The sequence below is a fragment of the Coloeus monedula genome, assembly GCF_965178545.1.
Source record: "Coloeus monedula genome assembly, chromosome: 20".
Taxonomy (NCBI): Eukaryota; Metazoa; Chordata; class Aves; order Passeriformes; family Corvidae; genus Coloeus; species Coloeus monedula.
In genome coordinates this window covers 462309-479659 of record NC_138800.1, presented here as the reverse complement: position 1 = coordinate 479659, position 17351 = coordinate 462309, and the positions used below count along the sequence as shown (strand labels likewise).

The following is a 17351-nucleotide window of genomic DNA, read 5'->3' as shown; positions in this document are numbered from 1 at the left end:
TCCCGTGACAGCCCCGGCCGTGGTCACAAGGGCACGTGAAGCCAAAAAATCCTCCTACAATCCCAGTCTCCCTCCAGCCACACACCCCTGGCCTGTGTTTCCTGGGGGTCTAAAACCAACCCAGCTTCCGCAGAGGATGTTTGGTCCTTGTTCCCAAATGTCAGCTCCCAAAACCCCTTCAGGCATCTTCCTTTTGTCTCTGACTGCCCATGTCCTGCCTGTGGGAGAGATCATCTAAAAACAGTGGAAAAAATACTAAAAATATTTTTTGTTTTCTTTTTTGAGCCCAAATGTCAGTGGAAAGTTTTTACGTTTTGTAGAATTTCTTGTGCTGATCTCAGGATCATTTGGGGGGGGGGCTTAATGAGTTTGTGGTATTTTTCTTCCACTGGGCTGTCCAGAAAGGACTGGGGTGTTTTACTTCTCCTTGCTGTCCCAGCTTTCCCACGTTCCCTGGCTTTGTGGCTGTTCAAAGGGGATGTGGAAGGAAAAAAATCAAATCAAAACTGTCGTCATGGTCACAAGGAGACAAGTTTTTAAACAGTAAAAACGAAAAGGGCTAAAAAAAACCCCAAGCAGCCACTGTGGACTGCCCTGAGCAGCTTTCAGTTTGTGAGCGCCGGGAGGGAAAAGCAAGTTCACATTTTTAACGTGCAAAAGCTTTGAAAATTTACCTCTTAATAATGTGTATTCAAGTATTAGGAAGGATAAATATCCAAGTTTCATGACCAAGGACTATTGTGGTTACAGCTACTACTCAGTGGTCACTGCTGGGAGAGACGGTTGGAAAGGTGGTTCTTGCTGAGAGCAGCAAAACAGAAACTGCTACTTTTTTCTTTTTTTTTTAAATAAAACCCTCCATTTTTTCAAGCCCTCCTTCCATCCTGAAGGCATTTTAGAGGTTCCTGCAAGGAAACGTGTCCTGTCCCTGCTGGGGTGAGCTCCCAGTCTCCATAGGACCTCGCTGTGCTCATCAGTTCCCTGGTTGATGCCACGCAGGCTGGGTGGTCCCCAGGCCCTGCTGCTCTGCTGACCCAAAAATGCCCCGAGCAGGGCAGGCTTTGGGACTGTGACCCCTGGGGCTGTGGGGGGTGTGGGTGCCCATCCCAGCACTCTTGGGATGGCTCTGGAAGGGCTGTAGGGACTGACAGAGCCCAGCCAGGCTCTTGCCAGGCTCTCCTGCACAGCCCGAGTGCCTGAACTGGTGTTGCCACGCCACGCCATCTGGGGCTACCATGGCTGGGGCTCACCGTGACCCCTGGCAGGGCCAGTCCAGCACATTCCTTTTCTAGGTTGTTTCTAGCAGGGGTTCTGTCCCAGTGCTGCTGCAGAGCGTGGAGCCATTCCCTGCCAGTGCCCACGTGCTGCTGGGGATGGCAGCAGCAGCAGGAAGGGTGACTGCGGGCAATGTGGCCATGTGCATCTCCTCCTTGGAGCTGCTGCAGGACACATCAGACCTCAGGCTCAGGAGGTGGGAATGGCAGCTGCAGGGCTCTGCTGGCAGAGCAGGTGCCTGCTCGTGTCACTGCACGTCCCTGCAGCCACCAGCGATGCTCCTGCAGAGACAGGAGGGATCATGTGCTAGAGGCATTCCCAGGGAACTGCTGGAAGGAGGGTGGGAATGGCTTGGCACCCACCAATCACACCTCAGGCTGGAGGTGTCCCTGAGTGCTGACACACATCACTGTCCCCACACCCTGGGGACCTCCCTCAGGGCTGCCTTGGCCCCCCCGTGCTCATTCTTGTGCTTCTTTTTCATCAGAAACCACAGCAGAGCTCTCACTGCCCACTCCAGTCCCTGCTGGAACCCATAGGGCAAGGGGAGGACCTCAGGAGGACTCATCAGGTGCTAACTGGACTTAATTGCCTGTAAGACCTGCAGGTGCTGGGCCAGGAGCATCAGTGAGGCTCAGCCCTGGTTCTTCAGGCCTTGGCTGAGCTTCTATGTAGGAATAAAGCTCTGTGGAGTCTGATCTCCTCAGTGGTCCCTGGATCATCACTGTAAGAATCTTGTCTCCAGCCACTTGTGCTGGCTGGAGCCCAGACCAGCTGGCTTCTCTTTGGCCCTGCACCTGGCTGGACCCACCTTTGCTGGAGCCTTATCTGTAGTCCCAGCTCTGTCTCCTCCTGATCCTGGCTGGGGTCCCTGTCCTGGTTCATCTGATCTTGTCTGGGGCTGCCAAGGGACCCCATTACCACTGTCCTGCCCAGGAGCTCTGGGATGGCTCCCTGGGGTTTGAGGACGCTGTGTGTTCTGGATCACACCTGGGCTCCCACTTGCTGCCCACTGGAGCAGCCCTATCATTGCTGCTCCCTGATGGAGAGGGAGCACCATACACTGGATCCCTGTCCCTGCACCGCCGGGTGCAGGCCTGGCTCCCTGGAGACCTTTGGAGAGCAATGGGAGCTGCTGGAGGGCTCTCCTGGGACCTTTGTCATCTCCCCACCTTTGATCTGTTGATCTTGAGCTCTCCAATGTCACTGTTTCTCATAATTTTCTCTACGTCATCACCTCCTTTCCCTGAGCCTGTGGTTCCCCTATCCTGAGAGAGTTTCAATGATCTTTCTAGGTCTCCTCTGCAGGGAGCACAGCCCCTGGCAGATCCATGGGTGACCTGGAGGACCAAGGGGATCTGTAGCACCCCATCCCCATAGCCCTCATGAGAACTTAGTGACTCACAGCTCAGGGAGCTCTTGAGCCACTGAGTCTTCAACAGCCCAGATGAATTTTTCCTCTTGTATTGTTAAGTAGACTTAGTAAGACTTTAAGGACTTATCCAGCTGTAGGCTGGCCAAAATGTGAAAGATCATCTCCAGCTTCTCAAGCTCGAGGCCCCAGGAGACATCCTCTCCCCAGGAATGGTGTGGGGGGTGTGGACACCCCATCCTTCACCTCACCTGACTGGGACTTTCACTGAATGCTGTGGGCGATCCAGACGTGAGCCCGGGGCATCCCTGGCCCGTCTTTCTCCAGGGCAGCAGGTCCCAGCAGTGCCATGGAGCCAGGTGGGTCTGGCACAGATGAGTGGGACAAGGGGAAAGACAGTGGTGGCTGCAGGTCCTAGATAAGCCACTCAGAGCCTGTGAGCAGCGCAGGGCAGTGGAGGCACAAACCAGGCTGGGGTTCTGAGAAGGCTGCGCAGCCACACGAGATCTTATCAGGGCGCTTTTCTCCTCCCACTGCTGCTGCCTCTTCTAATGAAACCTGCTTGTTCTGTCTCCACAGGGAGCTGAGCAGTGCCTGGGCATTCTTCCACACCGGTTCAGCACCTGCACAGCCTGCCTGGTACCTTGCCAGGGGGAACAGTCGTGGGCAGGAACTGAGGGAATCTGAGCGGTGGGAGATGGTGGGATCTCTCCTGACCCGTTCCTGCAGCAGAAGGAGTCACGTAAGCTGGTGTTTTGAAGGTGCATGAGTACCAGAACACACAAGAAGGTGGGATCAGTTTTCTGGAATCTTCCCTTTGGGCTGTTGGCTGCATTTTCTGCTCATTGCAAGCTTGGGACTTCCCCCCACCACACAAACAGCCCTTAGGAATGGGCTCAGAGATCTGGGATTCAGGCGGGATGGCAGAGTCCTGCACGCTGTGAGAGGTGACTCGTAGCCACACCCAGAGGTGAGAGGTGACTTGCCTGTGCTGCCTGGGCTCAGGAAGAGGTGACACACAGGCGATGGCATTGGGTTCAAGAGGTGACACATCTGCACATCTGGATGGGCTGGAGAAGCTGCTCAAAGGAGGTGCCTACAAAGTGGTGTCTGACAGGGGCACTGAAGACCCCCACGGTACCTCCCCTGCAGCAGGTGGCCCAGGCAGCTTCTCCTGGGAGCAGCACGTGTGAGATGCCACACAACACCCCCACGCCGCAGCAGGGAGGCACCAGCAGTGGGGCTGAGAGCTATTGCCACGCACAAGGGCATGGGGAGGCAGGACCTGTCCCAGATGCTCAGGGGTTTGGGGATCATCAAGTGCTCTTGGGTTTGGGATCAGCAAACCTTGCTCTGCAGTGGGTCAAGCACTGAGTGGGGCTGGGGAGCCGGGCCAGACAGATGTCCCCCAGGGTGGCCCAGTGGCTTTTCCCTGAGCATCACTAACACTGTGCAGCCTGATGTATGGTGTGATCTTCATCAAAGACACAGCACGGCAGGGAGGAGGCAGAGAGAGACAGAGCACGCGTCTGCCTGCTGCGTGTGCTCAGGGATGGCAGTGTCCGCTTGGCTCTGGCGTAATGCTGCGAGCTCCTGTCGCCAAGGATCGTATCAGCCACCCCCTCCCTCCCTGCCCGCACCACCCTCTGCCTCTTGTCCCGGGAGTGCTGCAGGCGTGGCCCAGCCCTTGTCAGAAGAGGGTTGTTTCCAGAACGGTGTGTCAGGGAGGTACCGAGGTTTCGCTCCCGTGGAAGAAAGGTGTGCGGGCATGCCTGGGAGAGAACCAGGCATCCTGGGGCAGAGCTGAGCATCCCCAGGGCAAAGTCGGGCATGCCTGGGGCAGAGATGGGCATCCTTGCAGCACATCAGGCATCCTCGGGCACAGCTGAGCATTCTCGAGGCAGAGATGGGCATCCCTGGGGCAGAACCGGGCATCCTGGGGCAGAGCTGAGCATCCCCGGGGCAGACCCAGGTATCCCTGGGATGGAATCGGGCGTCCCTGGGGCAGAGTTGGATATCCCTGGGGCAGAGTTCAGCATCCCTGGGGCACAGCTGGGTATCCCGGGGCCAGAGTCGGGTATCCGGGGCCAGAGCCGAGCAGCCCTGGGGCAGAGCCGAGCAGCGGGCGCGGGCCGGTGCCGTCCCCGAACCCCCATCCCGGCGGCGTGCGGGGCTCCGAGGCTCCCCGGGCCCGGGTGCGGGAGGGATGCGGTGCGGGGGGATGCGGGATGAGCGCGGCCGCCCCCCCTCTGTCGCCGCCTCATCAATAGGCACCAGACCCCGCTCCCGCAGCGTTGCCGTGGAAACCGGCGGAGCCGCCGCCATTGGCGGCCCGGGGCGCGGCGCGGCCCCCCCGGGGTGCCCGGCCCGGCTCCGTATTGATGACTCGGCAGCGGCTGCGCCGGGGGCTGCCCGGGGCCGCGGCGAGGGGCTGGCAGCTCCCCCGGCCCCTCCGCTACGTCATGGGGCCGGGGGCGGCGGGGGGCTGAGGGCGGCGGAGCAGCCTCCGCACGGGGAGCCGAGGATCCGGGCGGGGACGGAGCCAGCCCCGGTGCGGGACGGAGCCAGCCCCGGTGCGGGACGGAGCCAGCCCCGGTGCGGGGATGCTGCTGCTGCGGCCGCCCCCGGCTCCGGCCCCGCCGCGGAGGAGCGCGGCCCGGGCTGCTCCCGCCGCCGCTCTGATGCCTTCGGCTTTCTCTTGCCGGCTCCCGACGCCCCGGGCAGCCCTGGCCGGTGCGGAGTGAGCCCAGCCCTGCCCCAGCCATGCAGGAGCCGGAGCGCGGCGCTCCCAGCGCGGCCCCGGGGCAGAGCGGTGCCCCCGCCGCCTCCGCCCGCCCGGACCTGGACACGCGTGAAGGCGCGGGGGGTGACACGGCCGGCTGCCAGCTGTCCCCGGGGTCGCAGCGGGACGGAGCACCCCAGCCCCAGGAAGAGCCCTCGGGAACCCCCCGCGTCCCCCCGCCGGACCCCCAGCGGGTTCACTCCGCACCGGAGCTCGTCAGGCCGCTGCGAGCGATGGACCGGACAGACAGACACCCCCAGGTAAGGCGGGGGTCGGGGTGTTTGCTCATTCTGGGGGAGAGGCGGGCGATGTTACCTCGGCACGAGACCATCACTGGGAATTGGGAGCGCGGGGCTGCGGCTGAGCCACCCACAAACCCATCCCCGCGGGGCTGGGAGCTGCCACAGCTGCCACGCACCCGCGCGAGAGCCGGGAGCCTTCACGGCCCTTCAGCAGGCATCTCCAGCTGCCTCTGCCCTGCAAGACGCTGGAGCTGGGGCGGCGTCTTGCCGGAGCCCTGACGGGGCCAGCGCTGGGCAGAGCCCACATGGAGCGGACACAGCCCCGCACCAGCCAAGGCTGAGCCATCCCTGCGGCATCTCCCCGCTCCGGCAGCATCAATGGCTCTGCAGGTAGTGGCAGGGACATGATTCACTGCCACCCCCTCCGAGAGCATCCCCTCTCCTCTCTGGGGAGCCCTGGGGGGCTTGGGGCACCTCCACTTCTGGAGGAATCAGCCCCTGCAGGCAGCACCCGGGCACTTCGGGGCAGTGCAATGCCCGGCCCGTGCAGCATCTCCCTAAAAACAGCCCAAAAGGCTCCCTCAGGGTCTCAACGCCTTGATCTAGGTCACAGAAGTTCACACAAAAGCTGTTTAGGAGAGCTTGCCACCCTTTCTCATGGAGAACATCAGCCATCTTCCTGGGGTCTCCTGGTGATTTGGGGAAGCCCTGTGGTGCTTTTAAAACAGAGGAGAAATCGGCTCTTGGCCTTTTCTTCTTGAGCACGGGGGAGAAGAGCTGACCAGTGCTGGTCGGGGTTTAGCAGGGGGGGTTGAGCAAGGCTGTGCCGTGCTGCTGAGCCCAGCTGGAGAGCAGCCTGGAGCAGCCTGCGGGAGAAACGGCGCCCCTGGAAACCCACCGAGGGAGAACATGACTTCACTCCCGCACACTTTGTTAAGGGTCTCTTCTGAAGGGCTGTTTATCGTGATGCTTAGGGAAAGACCACACTGAACTTTGGTCTGACTCTGATGCCAGCCCTGGCTGTGGCAGAAGCACCACAGTCAAAATATGGGACAGCAAAATGGGATGGATTTCTGCTCCCACCCCTCTTTTGTGTCCCAGGAGTCCAATGGGTTGTGCCAGACTTACTGTCTTCAGAGAATCCTGGAATGGTTTGGGTTGGAAGGGACCTTACAGACCATCTCGTCCCAGCCCCTGCCATGGGCAGGGACACCTTCTACTAGACCAGGTTGCCCCAAGCCCCGTCCATCCTGGCCTGGAACACTTCCTTTGGGAGAGCCGGCTGACAAGGGAGGGAGTAGGTGCTGTGTCCTGGTGGGAGCCCAGGTGGGAAGGCTGGGATGGGAAGGAGGGCAGGTGGCTGGTTCAGAGGGGTGTTTGTGGGTGCTCCAGCAGCTGAACTGCACCTGTGGGGTAGGAGCTGTGCACCAGCTCTTGCTGAGCAGCTGCCATCCAGTTTGTCCTGGTGCTTGGGCTGCACTGAATGTTTTCCTGCCATCCTGGAGGCTCCTGGCTTGGTGGGAGCCTTCCCACTCCCATGGGATTTTGGCAGCACCATGGTGGTACCATCATAGCACCAGTGTCCTGGGGCAGCACTGTGGTGGTGCTGGTGGTGCTGTGATGCACTCTGGTGCCAGTGATGGTGCTCTGCTGCATCATGGCAGTGCCACAGTGGCACTGTGATGTCACTGGGGTGGTGCTGGTGGTACTATGGCAGTACCATCCTTAACATGGATGTTGATCTCCAGAAAGGTTACCTTGTGTTTTCCTGGAAAAAAAAAATAATCCAGCAGTTTCTCCTGGAGCCAAGTGGCTTTAGGGATGTGAAAGGCTTCCAATTCAGCCCCAGGAGGGAGCTCAGTGCTGCTGTCCCCAGCAGAGCAAGTGCTGCTGCTGCTGCTGCTGCTGGGCTGTGGAGCGACATCCTCCAGCCTGGGGACAAGGTGCTGTGTTAGGGCTGGGGCCAAGACAGGCTTGCACAGCTCCCCTCCAAAGCTTGGCTGCTCCTGGCCAGGCTGGGACATGCCCTGTGTGTCTTGCTGCCAGAGCCTGGCTTCCTTTAGGACATTTGTCCTTGGGATGTCAGAGCTGCATTTTGTGAACAGGACAGCTGCCTCCAGGGAGTCCTCTCCTGGTGTGGGGAAGTGCCTCCTGAGGGCTCATCGCTGACAGAGTTGATTAAAGATGTTGATTTTATGATGAAGCTCTTGCTGTGTGTCCCAGCCTCCACCACCGCTGCTCAGCCGTTCCCTGGGGGACAGACTGTGGACAGGCATTAAGCCTGTCTGTAGGTCAGCTTAATCTTGGCATTCTTGCCTGGGTCTCTCCTGAGTGCAGAGTGGAGAGTTGTTGCCCTTCTCCCATCTGGGAGCTGGCAGAGGAACTCTGGAGTTAGGGAGGTGGGATGAGGGGAGACACCTGGAGCCTCCCATCCACTCCCTGCCCCCAGAAGGCTCCAGAGCTGGAAGAGGCTGATCATGTCCTGACCAGGCAAGTGTTGAGGATCTCCAAGGGCTGGGATCCCACCAGAGGAATGTTCTCCATAGCCTGGTGGGAATTTTCCTTGTTGAGACTTGTGCCCACATCTCTCCATCCATTTATCTCGTGTCCCTACATCCTGCAAGGCACTGCAGGCTTTCCCAGCTCCAGAGCAATGTGTCCCACCATGGCCCCACTGGATAGTGCTGTCTGGGGGTTGTCACAAGTGTATCCTTCCTCCTGGGCCTTTGGAATTGCTCTGGTCCTGCTTCCCAAAATCTCTGTGTGGACATGAGACGTAAGAAATTACTTTCCTGCTGAGAATCTCCAGGGTAGGATCCCAGTCCAAATAATGAATATCAGAGAAGGAGAAAAACTCTTCTGTGTAGGAAGAATGGGGTTAAAGTGGCACAGATACAGTCTGGCTGGAAATTGGAAAGTTCCCAGAATGCTGTCAGATGGATTGTAGAGCACTTCCCACAAGAGCTCAGTTGCCTGCATCTCCTAGGGGATGCTGCTCCAGCGGGATCTGCTTTGGCCCTGGAAAACTCAGGGTGGTTTGGGAGTGGGTTGCTGAAGGGAAGGCCCCCTCCTGGTGCCCTACATTGGACAACGGGAGAGGATCAAGGTCGTTCACTTTCTGCATGTTCCCTGCATCCTTCCCTGCCAGGATTACTCATCTCCCCAAGCTCCCCAGATCACTCATGGAAGGGATGAGCTCAGCAGCTGACCATTCCCTGTTCCCATCCCAGAACCACACAGGCAAGGGGCACAGTTAGGGTGCTCTGAGCTGGTTCTCATGATGCTTTCCCAATCACAAGAGGTTGCTTTGGATTTGAATTTCTTAAAATCCAAGCCTCAGCTTCCCTTGAGGTCATGTGGAACTGAGAATATTCAGTAAATCTGTAAACCCAACTATAAATGCTTAAATCAAGGAGCCCTCCAGTGATTAGGAATTTAAATAGCCTCAAAAAAAAAAAAAAAAACCTGTTGGTCCCAGTGGGGCTTAATAACACAAAGCAGAGACACAGGAAGAATTATAAAATGCTGGTAAGTGTCCTCCACGTCAAGTGCTCAGGCCAAGCTGCATTCAGTGATAAGCTTAGTGCCTTTTGCACGAATTTGTGGTCTTTTAAGAGCTTCAGATTTTCCATTGGCAAAGCTGGGAAACTGTTCATTTAGTGTCTGAGGGTGTGTAGAGCTGCACCCTTGACTGGGAAGGGTAGGTCAGCAGAATGAAAGATGGCAGTAGGACAAGGAGACCTTGGGCAATGGAGACAGTTCTTGCCATTTCCTGCAATCCCAATTAGAAGACTGTATTCCATCAAAATCGGAGTAAATTAATTTTCCTTTGCTTAGCAGTGCTCAGCCTCATGCAAATGCCTCAGTGCTGTTTGCTGCAGCACTGTGGATGCACGGCCACCTCAGGCAGCTGCCTGCCAGGAGGAGGCAGTGCCTCTCTGAAGGAATGAATGGAAAACAAGGTGAAGTGAGACTAGGAAGGGGAAGGCAATGCTCATTTTAGCTCTTTCTCTAATTAAGCTCATGCCCTCTGTGCAAAGACATGTCCAAATGGCTTGGCCCGGTCACTTGTGTGGGACGTGGAGGGTGAGGGACACCAAGCAGTGCCTCCTCACTGTGTCCTTGGCTCCTCTGGGCTGGTGGAGACAAACAGGCTTTGGGACAGGGCTGTCACACCATGTTGCTGTTGGCCATTGCCACACCATGATCTTTCACCTCAGCATCCTTCTCGTTTCACCCTCTGCATTTTGGAGGGGACTCACCAATGTCTTTCTCGTGTCCTCTGGCTCTAGTCTTCCTCCTTATGGGAGTAACATGAAGAGAAATGGCACACGGAGTGCTGGCAGCCTTGCTGTCCCCCTCCTGCTGTGAGTGTGGGCGTTCTGCATCCCAGACACCTGCCCAGAGTTTTGGGAAAACACCCTCTGGAGCATCAGCTGCTGCTGCTCTTGCCATTCATGTTTCCATAGAATCATTAAGGCTGAAAAAGACTTCCAAGGTCATCGAGTCCAACCTTTACATCAGCCTCTGGCTCCGTGGTGGGTGCAAGCAGATGATTTTCCCCCCTCCATCTCTTGTTAAAGCTGTTGGAGATCTGAGGCTTCTCAGACCAGCACAAAATCCTATAAATACCCCAGGTGAGTTCCTGCTTTACCGAGATGAGCAAGAACACTGATCCCAGCCTGGAATCACAAAATCCCAGACTGGTTTGGGTTGAAGGGACCTTAAAGCCCATCCAGTGCCACCCCTGCCATGGGCAGGGACACCTCCCACTGTCCCAGGCTGCTCCAAGCCCCAGTGTCCAGCCTGGCCTTGGGCACTGCCAGGGATCCAGGGGCAGCCCCAGCTGCTCTGGGCACCCTGTGCCAGGGCCTGCCCACCCTCCCAGGGAACAATTCCTTCCTATCTTCCTATCGAGTTGCCTGGGCAACTTGAGCAGGTTTTTTAGCCAATGTGGCACAAAAGAAAAGGTGTTCTTGGCCCCTGGGAAGCTGCCAGTGATTTGGAAAACAGGAAGAAGCAGGTGAGAACTGCAGTGCAGATTTCTGGGCAAAAACTGACTTGTACATACCAAAGCTGCCCCTCAGCTCCCTGATGTACTCTGCTAGGGAGAAGAGCAAATATGCCTCTTCAGAGCTGAACATGGTGAGGAATCGAGTATTTCCACTTAATCAAAGCACACCTGTGATCATGGATGTTGCTGCTGAGGCTCTGTGGTGAGAAGAGAGTTGGTGTTGACTTTGCAAGCCATGATCCTCAGAGGGCTGCGGCTTTTTAGTATGAGCAGGGGATTTACTGAGCTGCAGCTCAGTGGCTTCCCAGGGTGAAGGCAGAAGTCTCATGCCTTTCTTGGGAGTGTTTCTTTGGATTAGAGTTTCTGTTACAAGAAAGATGAGATATCAGAGAACAATCATCCCTACTCCAGCCATCAAATACCAAACCTGGAAAGAACTAAATTTTATCATTCTTCACCAGGGGTTTGGGGGTTTTTGCATGCTTACAAAATAGAATTATCTGACACGTGGCATCCAAAAAGAGTCCAGATGCTGCACAAATACCTCAGGGTGGTCTGGGCCTGAGCCTGCAGTGCTGGGAGCTTCAGACTGACCTCTGCTTAGAGCTAAGCAACAGAAAGCTCCAAAAATGCCAGTACCCATGTTTTAGCTCAAATGATTTGCAATGTGCATGAGCACACAGCAGCAGAGGTTGCGAAGTCTTTCTGTGTTTGCACTGAAGTTTTTCACACTTTGTTTCCCACATCTTCTACATTTTACACTTCTTTTTCTAGTGGAAATACCATTGCATGAGCTACTTCTCTGCAGATTCAATGATTTGTTCAGCACCCAGAGAATTCTGCAGTGGGGGAAAAAGACAGTTTAGCTGTCTTGGCTTCAGAATATTACAGCCAGGTTTTATAGTGCACAGCCTGTCTTCCACACATTCCCCAGCTGGGCAGTGAAACAGCAACATCCCCTGAGTGCAGTGGGGATGGAGCACAGTCCTGCTTTACCACGAGTGGAGCTTGGCCAAATCTTTCTGGAAGCTGATAAGCGACAAGGGAGACACTTGTACACCACTGTTCAAAGGGTAGTTGGTAGAACAGGCTTTGCACCTGCTTTTCACCCTACAAAATGCAGATATCTTTCTCAGAGGTGTGTAGGGGGCAAAGACCCTGCAGGGGACACTGAGGTGGCCAGGGATCACATAGTGGCCCAAGGGCAGGAGGGTGATGTTCCTGTACTTGAGGAGTGTTGCACAACCCGGGGCTGCTGCAGGTTATCTGATGGATCAGCTGCAGTTTGTGGCCAACACATCCTGGGATTGCAAAACACTTTGTGCTTAACAGGAGAGAGTTGGGTCACAGCTGGGAAAAGCCTGTCCAGGGCCACACCGACCTTGTCATGCCTCTGCTCCAGGCGGGTCATGGGCAGCTGGAAGCAGGGACACATCTCCATAGCCCACTGGAGAGCAGGGCCAGGCGCAAACTGGCCAAACAAAAGACCTGGTGATACCAGCAGTGTTCAGCACCATGAGAACCTGCACCCTGAGCAGCACCTTTCCCCTGCCAGAGTCTCCCATGGTTTCTCCAAACCCTTCATTCCTCACAACTCCCTGCCCCGTTTTCTGTATGATGGTGAAGGATGAAGAATCACATGTGCAGCACCTCAGGAGCATTTCAGAGCCACCTTCCCAGCAGCCGTGAGGTATTTCAGTGTCATTTTCTCTCATCTCCTAGCAAATCCTCCTGTCTTTTGGATTTGCTGTTAAAGGTGAGGAATTGTGCCGCATTGCACCCTGGACCCAGCTGCAGCATTGGATTTTGGAGAGCTGATCCTCTGCCTTGGGAGTTTATTTTCCACTCACATTCCTCCCTGTCTCAGTTTTGCAGGAACATTAATTTCTCCCTGGTTGGGAGGCTGGAGAAGCTGAGCTCATCAAAGGACAGTGAGCCAGGGCCATCAGGGCTACTGAGGTGATTATTCTCCTCCTGGAATAGCTGGGCTTGTGGTCCTGGGATTCATAATGGGGCTTCCACAGAGGGTTTAAAGATAGAGAGGACCTGGTTTTGCAAGACTCCAATTTTAGCTGCGTCTCATTTTAAACAGCCAGTGAGGAGCATATGAAGAGCTGGCAGTGGTCAGAGGGTGTGCAGGAGAGGATGCCTGGGGAAATGCAGAGAAACAGCAAATATATAGTGACTGCTCCTCTGAATATTCCCTCAATATCTTTAAATTCGTGGCTCCAGCACTCCTCATGCTGGAGGCAGGATCTTTGAAGTTAATAGCCTTGGATGGATTTTTTCTTCCGTGAATTTGTTACATGGAGTGATAAAAATCAGATAAATGAGGAAATCACATAAATAAGGGCAAGTAGTAGGCTGGAAGAGGGATGGGCAGCAGGGGAAAATGCTGACTGATGGAAAGGGGAGTTGGCAGCACACAGGGCTGTGGGGAAGTGCCCTAAAGGCAAGGGCACAACAGAGATGTTTGTGTCTGAAACGAGGAACAGCGCAAAATGCAGGAAGGAAGCAGGACAAGCGCAGTGGGACACACTGCCTGTCAGAAGAGTGGCAGGATAACCACAGCCTCGTCCCAGGCATGTCTCTTACTGCTCCCATACCTCTGGCAGCACTGTCCCTGTTCCCTGGGTGGGGATGGGCTGGCTGCTCGCTGTGCCGGCAGCGGCAGCGCCGGGGCTGGCTCTGCTCACTGACCGAACAGGAGGTGAGGCTATTTTTGTCTTGCTTTTGACATGCAGTGAGGGCACTGCAGAAGAGCAGCCTATGGAAAATAACTTTGTTCTGTGAGGTGGCTGATTCCCTTGAAACTGGCTGGAAGAGGAGAAAACGGATTGGCAATGATAGGCTTCATTTCCAAGTGAAGAGGATTGAGAAGTTAAGGGAACTAATTACTAAAGTCAGGTGGAACGAACAGCTAAAGGGCTTTGACATGGTGGAGGCTTGGGGACAATGATTTCAAATGAAGGAGAGGTAGTGGATTTAATATATCCAAGATAGCAGGAGAGCTGGGAAAGCTTCACCTGGGAAATCACTCTGCAAGGTGTCTGCAGAGGGGAGTTGTGTTCAGAGATGGCTCCTGCAAAAGCAAACCCAGCAGCTGTACCCTGGATGAGCTGCAGATGGAGAAGTCACTGCAGGGTATCTTGAAATTGTCAGTGGTTTATACACCTTCAAATTGCGTGTGGTTTATACACCTTCAAATTATCTGTTTTCAAATCAGCCATGTGCCTGCCTGCTTCCAAAAGGCCACCTGAGACCTCCTGCTCATGGGGCCACCTGGTAAATTCCTCCTCCCTGTCTGGCTCTCAGCAGGAATTTCAAAGCAAGGCAGGGTTCAGACTTTGGCTGTTCCCCAGGGCTGGCTGGGGGAGCCCTGGGCCGGTGGGTGCCAGGCCGTGCCGCGGTGCCGGCACAGCCCCAGCCGCATTGCGGAGCACGGCTGCTGGCTGATTTACTGTCCCCCAAAGGCCTCCTGCAAGTTTTCTGCAGGACTTTAAGGACTGTGCTGGATGCTGGGTGCTCCAGAGGGATTTTGCCTGCGTGACCCATTTAGCAGCCTGGCTGGGCACCTCTCCCTGCAAAAGCCGCTGCAGTTCTCCTGTGCTTTTTGAAGCTTTCGGGTGAAAAAGCAGCAGTTTTCTGGCAGCTGCCATGCTGAGGCTTTTCTTTGTTTGCTGCTCTCAATGTGTCTTGGAGAAACTTTGGGCTCTACCTGCCAAAGGAGACAACAGATGATGCTGATTCCCCTGTAACGGAGGCTTCAAAGCCATGTGCCTGCTGCTCTCCTCCCTCAGCATCCCTGCTGTTCTGCTCCTGCCTTCCTCTCATTTTAGAAACTTTCCCGTGGCAAAAGAACACATCACTTGCGTCAATTTTTAGGTTAATATTTTAGTGGCCAAGGATGCTCCTGATCTGGGGAATTTGGCTGCCTGGAGACCCTCTCTGCTGCCCCATGGTGTCAGCTCTGCCTCAGCTCATGGAAAACCTCCCTGACTGAGGGATGCATTTGGATTCCAGCTCCTGCTGACACTTCTGTACGTCTTCATCAGGATGAGTCACTTTGGGGGGAGCCTCTGTGTCTCTCCTCCCTGACGATTTCTTCCAGCTCCCCATGAAAAGCACCGTGGGAGCCCCGAGTGCAGCCAGCAGCGAGGCTGCGCCGTGCAGCGCGGGATCCTTAAGGAGCTGTGGAGCGGTTGATAAATTAAAAGCCATTTCATTATAGGAAATGAATGTTTAATGAGCGTGGGATGACGTCTAGACAGCCCTTTGGTTCCAGGCTCTCCGTGGTCTTGGAGGAGGGCTCAGCTGATGCAGACAGCGCCGGCTCAGAGCCGATGGGAAGGTTTGGCAAAGCTTTTGTGGGCAGTGACGTCCCTGCGCGGGACAGACATCCTGGCACAGCAAGGATCTGCTGCCTCCACGTCGTCTCGCTGCTGATGTCCCTTGTGCCTCTCTGGGCAAAGCCCCAAGGAGCTGTGGCCGCAGAGGGACGTGCTGGCACAGGGGAGCCTTGGCCCCGTGCCTGGCCCCAGCCTGGAGCACACAGCCACACTCTCCTGCTCTGTGGCACCTTGCCCGGGGAGGCAGCAACATCCACAGAATGGGAAAGGACATGCCAGCCTTTGCCATGCCATGGGCTCTGGAGTCGTGACACAAAACCTGGGCTGAGCTGGGGACAGCCTGGCAGGGTAGGGGTGAGGGGTTATGAGCCTTTGCATCCTGCCCTGATGAAATGGTTTATGGCTACAGAAATGGGGTTTCAAATGCAGGAATTTGCATGTAGGTCCCCAAAAGATCCCCATGCCATGCTGGAGGTGCTGATTGTCCCCTACTGAAACCCCATGCTGCTGATGTCAGAAGTCCTGACTGGCTGGTGGGAGAAGCAGGAGCACATCAGCTCCTCCTCAGAACCTCTCCTGCTCCCATCCCAACGCAGAGGCTGCTGGCTCACAGTGCTTGCCCTGTCTCAGTGCAACCACAGGCAAGAATTTTGAGGCCTCTTGGCAGTGGCAAAGAGATGGAAATAATGCACTTTGACTTCATCCCAGGGCTGCCTGCTTGGCTCTGGGGGTGGCAGCAGGGGACCAGCCCGAGGTGCTGTCATGCACAGCACAGGAGATGCTGGTAGGACCCCTCTCCCCATGAACCCGCCCTGCTTTGTCTCCTCTTTGACACCTGCAGTGTCCCCTACGTGGATTCCCAGGCCAAGGAAGTGCTTCGCTGTTCTCGGAGCTGGTGATGGGGGAAATGCTCCCTGGGACACCTCCTCTGTCCCTGTAAAGCTGCAGGGATGGGATTGATGCTGCAGGATCTGGTACTGGGCACAGAGCTGTGCACATGGCTCCCAGGGGAGTTTCTTGGCATCCCTGGGATGCTGGGTTCAGGGATTTCCTTTGTTTCTGTGCCTACCCTGACCATCCCTGGGAGCAGCCCTAAGTTGTTGGAGAGCAGGAGAGGGCACGCAGGTGCTGCAGTGTGATGTCCCCAAGAACAGTGGCCTGGAGTGCCTAGGAGAGAAAAAAAAGAGGAAAATACATTCTTGCTTTCCCACGTGTGGGTAGCAGTACAGCCTCCTTCCATGGGGCATTTCACTCCAGCTTTCACAAACCCTGGGATTTCTGCAGGGAGGGTGGACATCTACAAATCACTCAGCCAAAAGCCTGTCAGCTCATGGCACATCATATCCTGGTGTCTCAGGGGCTTGATGAGGCTGATGGGAAGGGCTGGGTGTCATCTTCAGGGGTTTTGTTTTGGTTGTTTTCAACCTCCTTCAGCTATGTTTTCCCTCCCTGCTTTGTCAAGGCATTTCCATACAGGTGTGAGAGGCTGGGAGAGCCATGGGCATGGCACCACGCTGGGGAATTCAGTGGGAGGGGACTTTGTAGCACTGGTCTTGTGCCCTATCTCTACAATGGACACGATGGAGAAACCAGAATTGTTCAAAAGTGTCATGAGTTTTAGGCAGTCTCAGACTCCTAGAACTGAACTCTTGTCTGAGCTCTTGCTACCCCGGAAGCTTGGGCAGCACTCCTTTGGGAGCGAGGGATGCTTCCCCTGGAGCTTTGGCTGGAAAACTGCAGGGCAGAGCTGTGCACCGGCAGGGTCGCGGCCATTCAGCGGAGACTTGTTGGGCTCTGGGACTGGGTCCTGCAGGACCTGCCTGGCTGCTGGGAAAACATGTGGCTAGATCTTCCCGAGGCACTGCCATATGGCAGCTGTGAAGCAACAGCTCAGCTCTGAGCTTTGCTCACGCCCAGAAATCCCTGCTGGGAGCCGGCTCCGGTAGCGAGCCTGCGGCGAGCTGCTCTCGGCAGGAAGCAGCAACCACAAAACTCTATATACAGCTCCCGGCTGAGCTGCTGCTGCCGCTGCTGCTTTTGAGGTGGCAAAATGAAGTTGGTGTTTGCAAAAAATCCTGCATGTCACCTTCTTCCGGAGCCAAGGCTGACACAGAGAGGAAGATCTGGGGTCTGGCTCCTGGGCACTTTCCTGGGCCAAACACGAGTGCTGATGTGGGGAAGAGGGTGAGGAAGTCTGGTTGCCTCCAAAACCACGTGGTGCTGGAGGCTACTGGGTCCCTTAGCTGTGGGGAGCAGCACACATGTCTGGGGTGCCAGGGGTTGTGTTCTGCCTGCCTGGGTCTTGTTGGCTCTGCCC

General features: G+C 55.9%; 1 protein-coding gene across 1 annotated transcript in view; it reads left to right on the top strand.

The window, feature by feature from the left end:
* Window positions 1–4868: 4868 nt before the first annotated feature.
* TSPOAP1 (TSPO associated protein 1) overlaps window positions 4869–17351 on the top strand; it is a gene marked incomplete at its 5' end in the record, with an annotated part of 68090 nt that continues 55607 nt past the window's right edge. The window contains 2 exons of the mRNA XM_082294876.1: window positions 4869–5387; window positions 5552–5689. Of these exons, the coding sequence (XP_082151002.1) occupies window positions 4869–5387; window positions 5552–5689 (657 nt within the window). The remainder of the gene's footprint in view (window positions 5388–5551; window positions 5690–17351) is intronic.